The sequence below is a fragment of the Tiliqua scincoides genome, chromosome 1, assembly GCF_035046505.1.
Source record: "Tiliqua scincoides isolate rTilSci1 chromosome 1, rTilSci1.hap2, whole genome shotgun sequence".
Taxonomy (NCBI): Eukaryota; Metazoa; Chordata; class Lepidosauria; order Squamata; family Scincidae; genus Tiliqua; species Tiliqua scincoides.
In genome coordinates this window covers 117,148,697-117,161,365 of record NC_089821.1, presented here as the reverse complement: position 1 = coordinate 117,161,365, position 12,669 = coordinate 117,148,697, and the positions used below count along the sequence as shown (strand labels likewise).

The window sequence follows — 12,669 nt, the reverse complement described above, 5'->3', positions numbered from 1 at the left end:
TTAATATAGAAGTTAATGAGTATTAATGATTATGAGTATTAATGATGTGCAAAAAAGTTTTGGTTTTTTGTGTTAGCTTTTTATTTTGTGACCCCCTTTGAATATATTTCTGCAAAAGTGGAATATATATCCAGTAAATAATAATAAATAAGTCAGATACAAAGGAAAACCATTCACCCAACACAGAACAACTTAGAACATACCATGTTATATCTCTCCTTGGTAGAAACAAGTTTCCACAGTCCAATCCTGTCCAACTTTCTAGGGCCAATCCAGCCACAATGCAGCCTTGGAGTAAGGAAGCAAACATTCCCTTGAGAAGGCGTTTGTGACTGGCCACCACCAACATAGGATGTAGCACATGTCCCGTTGGCAGGGCTGCATGGGTGCTGGAAGATTACTTAGGATTGGGCTGTAAGACTGATCAGTAGTGTCACTAAGGTGTGCAGAGAGGCCTTCTTGGTGCGGAAAACCAGCACATCACACCCATGATGGACCTCCTCCCATGCAGTGGGTGGGGCAACAACCCTGGTGGTGGGTGTGGTGATGTACCTTTGCCCCACCCCACTAGTTTTTTTGGCTATACCTTTTGATAGAACACGGATATTTCAACAAAGTTTTTTTTCATTGCATGCTGTAAATTATGCATCGAATTGTATATAACATGATGGTATTATTCCTACAAACTGTGATTTTAGCCATTTGGGTCACTAGTGGTGTCGCCCTCCCACCGAGCTCATCACCCGGTGCAGCCTTCACCCCCCCCCCCCACCAATGCCACTGGCAGTGTTATTAAAACACACTTGCAAAATACAATTATAAAAATGAACTTGTATCCAAAAGGGGAGGAAAGCCCACAGCTCAGGAATGGATGATAGGATTTGTGTGCACAAGATTCTGAGTTAATCTCTGGCGACTCCAGTTAATAGATTTACTAAAGACGCAGGTCTGAGATCTCTGGAGAGCTGCTGTCAGTCAGATTAAATGATAATGGGCTACCTGGACCAATAGTCTAGCACAGTGGTCTCCAAACTGTGGCCTGCTGCATCACAAGATTATCCGCCCGGGCGTGGAGCAGCAGTGGCGGTCTTTCCATTCCACACCTCTTCCCTTTTCACAATGGATCACAGCAGCTCATGCCAGGCAGCCACTTCCACTACCTATCACCCCCGAGGGCTCTGTGCCCCACTTTCCTGGGGTACGTGACTGCCCAGTGTTAGTTTCTGTGAAGATCAGCTGTGAAATGGGAAGACTGGAGCATGGAACAGAAAGCCTTCACCACCACCACACCCAGACAGGTAATCTTGTGATGCTGGATCTGACCCATGGGCCATGGCATGGAAGCCCATGGCTTAATGCAATATAAGACAGCATAATATATTCAAAGAGAAAAGCCCCCCAGTGTCACAGATACATTAATGCACTCCCACACTCACAAACTTCTACCAATTGTCAAAGGGTCAGGTTTATGCATCAGAAGCTTGACGGTGATGCCACCAAACAGTGAATGAGGACAACAGTTCAGAAACCCCAAGATGGAGCTGGAGCAATTTTGAAAGTCCAATTTGTTGATCTCAGGTCTGCAAAGCATTTAAACATAGCCTGAAATATGCATCTTAGTACAGGTGTGTGCCACTTAATGATGGGGATATTTTCTCTTATCCATGTTGTTTTGCGATTCAGTCATTAAGTGAACAGTCAACCCAATCTAGTGCCTTTGTTCTGTAAACAGACACTCCCTGACAGACACTAGCTGGCTGCGCAGGCTACTGGAAATAGATTGCCTCTTTGTTGTATTAAAAACCATTTTGTTGTTTGTTGTGTTGTGGACCTCAACAAGTGGGAAACCCTGGCCTCTGAGCGGCCCGCTTGGAGGCAGGCTGTGCAGCATGGCCTTTCCCAGTTTGAAGAGACACTTGGCCAACAGTCTGAGGCAAAGAGGCAAAAAAGGAAGGCCCATAACCAGGGAGACAGACCAGGGACAGACTGCACTTGCTCCCAGTGTGGAAGGGATTGTCACTCCCGAATCGGCCTTTTCAGCCACACTAGACACTGTTCCAGAACCACCATTCAGAGCGCAATACCATAGTCTTTCGAGACTGAAGATTGCCAACATGTTGTTTAAACAGACACTCTGCTGCAGGCTACAGGAGACCTGACTGCCTCATTAAGAGCCACTTTGTTGTGCTTTGACCACTGTCATATATGTGGCCTGTCGTTAAGCAGAAGGTTGTTAATCAGCACACACCTTTATTTAGTTTATTAATGATTTGTTTGTATGTGAAGAGGACCTGTGCACTCATAGGTATAGTAGTGGTTTTTTTAATTGTTGTCCATTCTTCCTCTTGCAAAAAGTCTGACCAGTTGGAAGACAGGAAGAGAAGCACATCACAATCCGATAGGAAGATCTCAGCATTGCCTCGGATTACATGATGAAAAATTAGTTTTTGAAACAATTCCCCCCCAAAAAATCAAATGTGTATTGGACTATAGTGTAGAAAAAAGGGTGTAAGCCAGCCAAAGCAAACCATTTTTACAGCCCCTCAATTTCAATGGGAGTGAGTTAAGCATATGCTCTTCCCACCCACTGATTCTATGGGATTTAGAAGTGGGTGACTTTGACAGGCTTATTCCTGGCAACGGCAGATAAGTTTGCAAAGCTACTCCTCCATCTCTCATTCCCAAATAACATTCAAATCTAGCTTTTAAAAAAATCTACATCTAATGACCTGTTTTGAAGTGCGAAAGTGTCCTAGCGCCATCCTTTCTTTTGCACATAAAGAAGTGTTTTTAAGAACCCATTCTGTCGAACTTCTCATCTGTGGCACATTGGTGTAAAACAGGTTTTGATATTTTATTGCCACCTTCGCCGTCGTTCCTTCACCTCACTGTATATTCACCGGTTGACTTTCTTTTCACCTGTATTTACAGAGAATGCAAACAAATTGGAAGAAAGTGCCAGAGGAATCTACATTCCTTGTCCGGAACGTTTTAATGGCTTCTGCATGCATGGAAAATGTGAACACTCTGCTAATATGGAAGAACCACCATCTTGCAGGTAACACTTTCCCCAGTGTGAGCGGGTGATGATAACCTGAACAGGCAGACTTGCTAATATGTGTTATCTTGATGCAGCAAGGAAAATAATCATTGCTGAGGCCCCATCCGCTCTGGATCTAAATTATGTACAGAGGCACCTAATGTATGTAGTAGAACCGCACTGAATTATGCAGCAGCATTAATCTGTTTATAAAAGCACTCCTCCAACATTCATCAATACATTCCTAAAAAGGCACTACAGAACATAGGCTTGTCCAGCGGGGATTATCTGTTGATTTCTAGCACACGGCCAACAGCTACTATCACAGGAAATCCCCCAGTGAACAAAAGTCAAGAACTACGTCAACATCAATTTCTCCACACAGCAAAATGGCTGAAGACAGAAGGTTTGCGTTTAGTGAGGAAAAAGGTGAGGGTTGAAATAAGGTTAACTTTAGAAAGGAACACTGCATTCCAGTGAATTAGGTTTAACCTCAGAATTTCATACTTCTACACAGTGACAGTGTTGGCGGGTAAGTAGATTGTTCTGCTGCTGATGCTTAGAGTGCATTTGGCCCTCTAAGCTGTCTTGATGGGAGACTACCTGAGGCCCATGTGTAAGATTCTTTGAGTTCCTCCAAAGAAGTGCAGAGTACAACAGCTGTGGGTCAGTGGTAGAGCACACATATTGTATGCAGAAACTCCCGAACTCAGTCCCTGACATCACTAGGTGGGCTGGGAAGGACCCCTGTCTGGAAGCCTGATGAGCCACTGCCAGCCAGACGGGACAACTCTGACCTAGACTGACCAATGGCCTGTCTCAGTAGAAAGCAGTTTCATATGTTGAAAGATGATAAATACACAAGCTACCTTCTCATAATCAACATTTGGGAAGACAGGACAGTTTGCATGGGTAAAGGGCACAATCCCAAGCGCCCTTTCAGCCAGCACAAGTCCCTTGAGCCAGCCAAAGAGTGTCACAAAAGAAAGGAACCACTTTTGCTCCACTCTTTGGGGAGATAGACCAGAGCACAGATGTGTGCTAGCCTCCCTGTACTGACACAGGCCCCAAGGATGGGTAAGTTTGTTTTGACTGAGACTGGCTGTCGCAGAGGTCTGGGGGAATGTGAGGAGGGCAGGGAAGAGGAAGGAGGGATGTGTTTCAGAGCAGGGGATGGGCAGGCAGCAGGCATTCCCAGGGTGGGTGGGTGGGCAGGGAGCAGGAGGCAGAGCCAGGATCCGGCATTTATGCCGGATCCTAGCCCTGTTCCTGGGCAGCCTGGGGCAGTCCCAGGCTGCTCGGATTTTCACCACCGATTTTGACTGCACAGATCCAAATAGCCCCAAAGTTTCCCCTTGCCTCAGGCTGACCCTTAGAAAGCCTGAAACTTGCATTGGATACAGAGTAGGCCTGCCAGCGTGCCTGTTCCAATGCAAGTTAGGATGGTGCTGTTAAGCAAGTTCTCCTACTCACGAGAAAATGCACAATATGGCTGAGTTTCACTTCCCATAGGGCTCTACGCTTTTGCCTCCTCAGCTTATCAGCTACAGCTTCATGACCCACTTGGTGGGTCATGACCCACTGTTTGAGAAACGCAAACTGTGAAATCTTTCTTTCACAGCCTGGTGTTTACCTCCTGCGGACTGGAAAAGCCATTGCAAGCAACGGAGTAAACCCATCTCTTTTCCATTCCAGGTGTGATGCAGGCTATACTGGAGAACACTGTGAAAAGAAGGACTACAGCGTTTTATACGTAGTGCCTGGCCCTGTACGATTTCAGTATGTCTTAATAGCAGCAGTGATTGGAACTATCCAGATTGCGATCATCTGCGTTGTAGTCCTCTGCATTACAAGGTTAGCAATGGCGGCATCCCACTTTTGCAGTCAAAGCAGGTGGCTCTTCCCTTGGACTTGTTTGTACAGAAAACATGACTTGTTACTGCATGTGTATGTTGAGGTTCTCTTCCTCCTCTCATCCTGTCAGCAGTATAAACATAAGCCACCTGGAGGCCAGTGAGAGGCACTGCTCTGTCAGGTTGGGTGAATTCTTTCCTGCTTCTGCACTGTGACTATGACTATGTTCAGTATTTCTCAGCATTTGTACTCTGCTGTACCATTTTACATGGTCCTCCTATTCGAAGTACCACTGGAAGTAACTGGCAATGACATCATTGCCAGTAACTTCTGAGTTGGGAGGCCGGGAGCAACTAAACAAACACAAGTAAGAGGCTCAGGATGGACAAGAGTGCTTTTTTGAGCACGGAAAGGCATGTTTTGGGAGCCTCCTACCACTGTTTGTTGTGTCGTGTTCCTGGTCTTGTTGCAGGTCGGCAGGTGTCCAGGGGTCCTGCGATTACCACCAGACACCACCTCAAGTACTACTGGCGGTACCCGTACCACTGGTTGAGAAACACTGGCCTTGTTCATATCTCATGTTTTACCCTTGGGCTTCTGTGGTAAGGGATCACAATTGTGCATGGTCCTTTCTATGAATGGCTTTCAAACTGTTTTCTGGGGAATCCTGGGGTTTCTTGGAACCTTAACAGAGGTTCCTCAGTGTGAAGGTGAGCAATGACCGACACTCTTTCCTCGAACGTGGGAACTCCCTCCTACTTTAGTTTAGAGCTGTGCTCTCCCCATTAGTCTCCTGGAAGAGGCTTAAGAGGCTTTCATTTAGTTCCTGCTTTGTTTGTTTGTCTGTTTTGTTATAAGCTTTTGTTAAGAGTTTGATTACTTTGTGCGCTGCTGCCTTTATTGTTGCTTTCACTGTTGTGAGTTTTCTAATTGCTAGTTGCTTTTCTATTTTTGTTGCATTTCTATTTTTCATTGTATGTGTTTGTATTTGTCATGAGTCTCCTTGGGCATGTCAGGTATGGAGGAAGGAGGGAGATAGAAATGTTTTAAAGTAAATAAGTAAGACCGGCAGGTTGCCCACTGTACTCATCTTTCCATGCATAGTGCAGCAACAGGAGCATTAAGAATGCTTTAGGGCAGCACTTCCAAAAGTGTGGGTCACAACCCACTGGTGGGTCGCAAGCCCAAGCACTCTGGATCATGACCTGGGCCCTCCTGCCCACCCTTGCACTGGTTTGGCTCCAAATAAGAGCCATTTCAGAAGCCCCTTTACTTAGCAGAGCCAGTAAGTACAAAATGTGCTTTGCAAAGACTGGTGTGGAGCTTGCCAGCATCTCAGTGGTGGCCCCTCAAGTGTGTTCTGCTTCAGAATTCAATGAGCAACATCCTCTTTTAACTCTCACCCCATAAGTGGTTCAGTCCTTGGTTCTTCCAGTAAAAGGATCTCTGGTAGCAAGTCTGGGAAAGGCTTCTGCTTGAGACTTTGGAATGCCACAAGCAATCACACTGGGATACCCCTGTAGAAAGTACAGGGATAGGGGGCCAATGGTTTAAGATTGTCTTGTACATTTTTCAGTACCAACATCCACTTTCATTACTTGGTAGCAAAGTTCCAAGTTTGGCTGCCACTTCACATCTTCTCCAGGCTTTTGTCCACACACCACAAGGTGAAACTGATTCAGCTTTCCAACAGCTACTTCAATAAATCAGTTGCCTTAAAAATAAATCCCTTTCCCAAAAAGATGAGGGGAAAAAAGAACCACCAGGTATCACATTCCTATAGAAAGTTAAAAGGCCCAATATATCTCTGTGTCCACATCTCGCTGTGCTTAGAGGACAAGTGTGGTGTTCAGGCCTGAAAAAGGCACCAAATAATTCATAAATCCTTTCCTGGCCTAAAGGCATAATAGAAAAATGTCTGTCGAAGCCTGGAGATGCTTGCTGACCAAGTGGAGTTCATCAACTCTACCCTCAAGAGCAGATCCTCCCTTGCAAAAAGGCAATGCATTATATTAAAGTGAGTTGCAGGGAACAGGAAGATAACTCAAAATAGCCAAAAAATACAGTGTACATAAAAAGATGGTGATGGGAATGGAACTGTTCAACAGAAAAGTGGCACTATATCACGTTGTTCAAGCGATCTTCCAGGTGGCTGCAGGTTTGTCAGCTTCAGGCCATAAAGCACGTTAGCAGCTGATGTGCAGAGGAAATGATCAGGTTTTACATGGATCCTGCCTGCTTTGTGCTTAGTGGGGTTCATGCAGTGTCTGCATCAAGTCCCATGTACACGGACATAATTAATAACACAGGGAGCAAAGGCGTAGCTAGAAGGGGTGCAAAGCACTAAGTTTTGCAGGTAGCCTCTTGCACTGTGTGCAAGTGCCTTCCGAGCCACTCAGGGAGGAGGGAGCAAAACGGAAGCCTACGCCTCTCTGAAGGGGAGGGGCCACTTGCACACCACGGTGAGGCTCCTTGCAAAACTAAGTGCTTTGCACCCCCTCTAGCTACCCCACTGACAAGGAGCCATGCAGAAAGCAGGTGCTACTTATCTTTTTTTTTTCCCCTTACCTTTTTCCTAACTTCTTTCTTGTTTTTAAACTATTTTTATAAACTTTATTATGAGAGTTACATCCAAAAATGAATACAGATTCGTAGTCTGGAGATTCTCCTGGACCTGATCTTGCATCTGGCTGCCTGTGTCCATTCCTGGCTCAGACAGACCTGACTCTGGTGGTCTGTGTTTGTCCATGTCTTAGTCTCCCCTCATTCATATTTGCAACATACTCTTGGACCCTAGCAAAGCATATAGTCCCCCACCTAGTCAACTTGTTAATGAGCTATTTCCTGTTATATTTTATTATTGATAATTATGATTACCATAATGTCTTTGAAGTGTTTCAGAATATATACAAATGAAACTGGAAAGGTCCCAGGCATTTTAGAATACAGTGGGTCCTCCGTATCCACACGGGATCCATTCCGGGACCCCGACTGATACAAAATTCTTCAGATAATGAAATCCATGGTCTCCAGTTCTATCCTTGGTGTCTCCAGCTAGGGCAGAGGAAGATTTCTGTCTGAGGCTGCAATCCTATTCACACTTACCAGGGAGTAAACCCCACTGACTATAATGTGACTTAATTCTAAGTAGACATGCATAGGATTGAGCTCTGGATCTCTGGGGCCACTCTGCTTTGACCATACTGACCTAGATGGACCAAGAGTATAAGGCAGCTTCCCTTATTTATTTATTTATTTATTTATTTATTTATTTATTTATTTATTGGATTTGTATTCCGCCTTTCTCCCTGAAGGGCACCCAAAATTTATACTTGTTCCAATTCAACAGTATATTCCTGAGCTGGCAGTGGGAGAAATAAGTCACAGTTTTCTTTTCCTTCGCCTAGGCTTTCCAGGCTGGAAGGAGTTTTGGAAGAGTGTTTGAATGTCCCCCTGATTTTCAGTACATTCTTTTTCAAAAGTCTTATACCCATATTGCTTGTAGTGGCTATTTAAAGCCCGGCATGGAAATAACCCTTGCTGCATGCACACTGTGTCCTTGGGGAAAATGGTTTGGCTTTTGCAGACTTCCAAATGAAAATCAGGCTCCCAGAGTGCGCCGGGGTTGCCTTTCTTCACTCAGCTACATCGCTGTGCAACCAGGGAGAGATGAGTTGTACAGACAGCCATAGTTGTCAGCTGCCCTTCAGTGGCCTGCAAGCCTTACATTACCTCTACTGTCATTTAGCAAAGCAAATTTCATGCTATTTTTTCCCCTTCTTGCTTTCAGGAAATGTCCCAGGAGCAACAGAATTCACCGGCAGAAGCAAAACACAGGGCACTACAGTTCAGACAACACAACAAGAGCATCAACCAGGTTAATTTAAAAAGAGCGCATGTTTCCACAATGGCAAAAGTAAACTGCAGAGAACTTGGACTTACAAAATACAGTATTATAGACAAAAGATCTACACATGTTGCCTTGCATTTGTGGTAATCTACACCAATGAAAAAACATGTACTACAGCTATATTTGATTATGTATGGATATATTTGAAATAGTATACATTGTCTTGATGTTTTTTCTGTAATGTAAATAAACTATTTATATCACACAATATAGTTTTTTCTTTTTCATGTATTTGTTATATATAATAAATACTCAGTGATGAGAAAAAAGGATTATTTTTTGCTTTCTTAAATTTGCTGTATGTCACCAGTGTGTTATCTTACAACATGGCAAATGCTGATGTCCCGTGAGTCACAATTTCAAGCTGCAGGCAAAGTGGCTGCATTCCTGAATGTGTTTAGTCCATATAAATTGTATTGAAGCCACTGGAAATATGTGCAGCCTCACTGCAGGATTGCACCCAACACCAGAAGGCTCAACCAAGGGAATTACGTCCCTGAGCATCTATTCCTTTGGATGCTCCTGATCCCTTCCTCTTACCCAAAATCACTGCTTGGGTGATTCTGGGCCTTTCGGTCAATTGCCCTAAATCTCCTTAGCTGGAATAGTACTGTCCTGACAAAGGCAGAATGAAACCTGCAGGAAGAAAGGAAATTAAATGGCAGTAGTGAGAGAAAAATGGGCAAGGAGAATCTGATGGAAGGGACTCATCAATGGAAGGCTTCTGATGAAGCAGCTGAAGGTGGGTTCAGGTCAGTTTATAAATATGTCTGCCTGCCTCTCGGTGGTGACAGCATTCAGTTCCTCCAAATAGCAGCTGGTACCAGGTGGTAGTGAGCCATGCCCATGTAGTGGCGTACCACACAGATAAGATATGGCTCAATTCTATCCCCTGATTGAACTGGTGTACTGCCAGGTACGTCGGTGCAATGAGGGCCCCACCATTGTGGAGGCCTCTCTGCCAGCTGCTGCTGCATAGCTACTGACGCAGCAACCAAAAGCCACAAGTCACCAGCAGCATGATGCAGGCTGTTCACCAGCAGAGTTCTGCCAATGGAAGGGTGGATGGGACAGGTCATGGCAGGATGGGGGCAGCGTAAGAATTGTGTGAGCTACACATAACCCTTTTGTGGCTGTATGGCAGGGGTGGGGCCTCCAGACATTCAGTGATGGCATTACTGCAACATCGCCAACTTCGAGATAGGCGAGTTCCAAGCTGCATGGACCTTGGCTATGAGACACATGGCCATGTGACCATGCACCTTACAGGGAACTGTGAACGGGGATGGATCACAGCAGCAGTGCCATCTGCAGTATCCCAAGCCCCCATTCCTGGCTTAAACATGCTCCCAGCAGGTTCCTCAGAGCTACACCAGCAGAAGTGGTCCCATTGGCGACCATGTGGCAGCTGGTAATGTAAGTAAAGTTTTCATGTCTTACCTCTCCTGACTGGCCTGAGGCCCAATACTAAACTGGCCCAGCACTGGCACTGAGCCCTAGTGTTAGCACTGGGTGCTGTAAAGCATATTTTCAGCACCCTCAGAGTAGGGAGCTCTGGCACTGGGCCCGCACCATTCGGGGGACAGATCCAGCGCCGGCAGAAGAAGGACATGTCGCTGAAGGACGTAAAGGTGACCACTGGGTGACAGAGTGGCCTCTGGGGGGTAGGGGAGAATGGGGGGTGGGGAGGAACCAGGGTGGGAAGGGGTTGGAACCGGCAGAACTCTGCTGTGCCATATCTTGAACTCTGTGTCAGGCAGGAAGACCTGACACGGAGTCTCTCAAGTCTGCACTGGCAAAATAGCCAGCGCAGACTCGAGAAGCCCCATTGTGGGGCTTAGGGCTTTCGCGGAGGAGGATGAAAGTCCCCTTCCCCTGGAGGCTGCACGAGCAGCCCTGCATCCAGCAAATGTTGACCTGGGATAGAATTGGGCAGTCCGTTTCCGCTAAACCACCACAAATCTTTCTTTAGGAGTGTTTGCACCTGATTTGCAAGTTCAGCAGCTTTAAACCAACAGATCATTGTGGGTTATCAAACAGCACGTGGTGCATCATGATGGAGAATTTGAAACAACCACAATATACACACTGGTCCTAGACTGTACTTCCAAGCTATTACTACTAATTACCTCCAGACACCCATCAGTGTAACAACCCTAGGCTAATTTTTTGTCATTTGGAAGTGCCAAAAAGAGTTACAAGTAAATTTCAGCCATTCATCCGGGTTCAGTATTGTGACAATAAACCAGGGAACTCCATTGAATACCAAAGCGGATTCTGTTGGGTTGACTGCTGCTGTGAGCCCAAACCGTGGGGCATCCCTTCATACAGCTGCTTGGCTGAAGAGTTGCCCATGTGATTTAGAGGAGGGATTATCAGCCACCATCTGTGAGAGATTTCACAGGAATGGTGATAGAGTCAGCCCAAACTGCATGGGTTTGTATTCATGCAAGAAGCAAGCTACAAGGAGCAGCAATCCATTGGCTTGGGATTGACATGGCAATGAAGCCACCAGCATAAAGCAAATGGGGCTGAGTGAGGATGAGATCAAGGGAAATGATGGCCAATGTGATTAAGTAAAAGCCAACCATTTGTGCATGTGTGTTTTTGGTGGCAGGGACATTGACACAGTGTTGGCTTTTAACACATGTGGGAGCGCCAACTTCAAATGTTGAAGATGCACTGTCAGGTGTTGGGCAAGTCAACATTACTGAACTACCCATCATAATCTTGCCTTGAGATTAAAAGAGGTAAAACTTGTAAAGCGGGGGGGGGGGGAGAGAGACAAAGGGTCAAACTCTGAAATGTGTAATGTGTTTTTGAAAGACTGGGACTCGTATTAGGCTTCTCTTATAACCAGGTGTACCAGTTCCTCAGAGCTATATCAGCAAAAGAGCTACTCCCTGCTGGGGATACACTCAATTGCATGGCTAGGACTGTTAGGTCACGTTTGCAATAGTCAAACGTTCCTATATGCAAAAATGGCAGACATAGTACACAAATGCCGATGTTCACATTGGGCAACAGACTGGGTGGAGCACTGAACAATTGCTCACCACCTCTCTCCAGTCTGCCACCAATGGAGCTGGCCTCCCTACCTCCACTCCTCTCCTCTCTCAGCTGAGGGTGAACCTCTACCATGGCCAAGTGTTACTATTACCTCCATAGTTACCAGTGACATGCACAGTCAGTAGACTTGTGTTTTCCAAGAAGCATGAAGAACAGGTAAGATTTGTAATTCTGTGGTAGGAGATTGTCTCCCTTGAGTGTGTGCCTTTATGATCCTCCTCCCCTCTTTCAATGACGTGCCCCTCACTCAAGACAACATATTATGACAGCACCACTGGGGGACAAAGACTACCAGGAAGCAATACTCAGAGCAGATGTTTGTTGTTTTTTTATGATGGAAATAGCTCAAGTCACTAAGATGCTGTTTTTGTCTCTAATGTTTGTTTTCTATACATTTTCATCCATAGTCAATTCCTCATGTATATGGATCTGATCACAGTCAAGAGCCATATAACGACACTTTAGATATTAATTTATCAGCAGGGATTCCAAACCCAGGAGATTCTTTCACCTGCAATTCACAGCAGTAACAAATACTTGAATTGACTCATAACGATCTTATCTGGCCCCCGATGAGATCATACAGGAGACTTCATTGTTTTGCCAGATGGCTTTTCTTGTTCTTCGCATGATTCTTACAAGCTGCCTTATAGATTGCTGCTTGTATAAGCACCATAAGCTCCAGCTGCTACCTAGATAGGCTAGATCCTAATGTGAAAGGTCTAGATCCAGAGATAGTCCTGTGCCACTGTTCTTTTGCATGCAACGCATATCCCAAGATGGTAGCTAATAGCTC

At 45.4% G+C, this 12,669-nt stretch overlaps 1 protein-coding gene across 1 annotated transcript in view; it reads left to right on the top strand.

Annotated features, from left to right (window-relative positions):
* Positions 1–8,781, top strand: part of TMEFF2 (transmembrane protein with EGF like and two follistatin like domains 2) — a 263,577-nt gene extending 254,796 nt beyond the window's left edge. Inside the window, exons 9-11 of the mRNA XM_066637218.1 lie at positions 2,932–3,058; positions 4,736–4,894; positions 8,685–8,781. Of these exons, the coding sequence (XP_066493315.1) occupies positions 2,932–3,058; positions 4,736–4,894; positions 8,685–8,781 (383 nt within the window). The remainder of the gene's footprint in view (positions 1–2,931; positions 3,059–4,735; positions 4,895–8,684) is intronic.
* Positions 8,782–12,669: the final 3,888 nt, after the last annotated feature.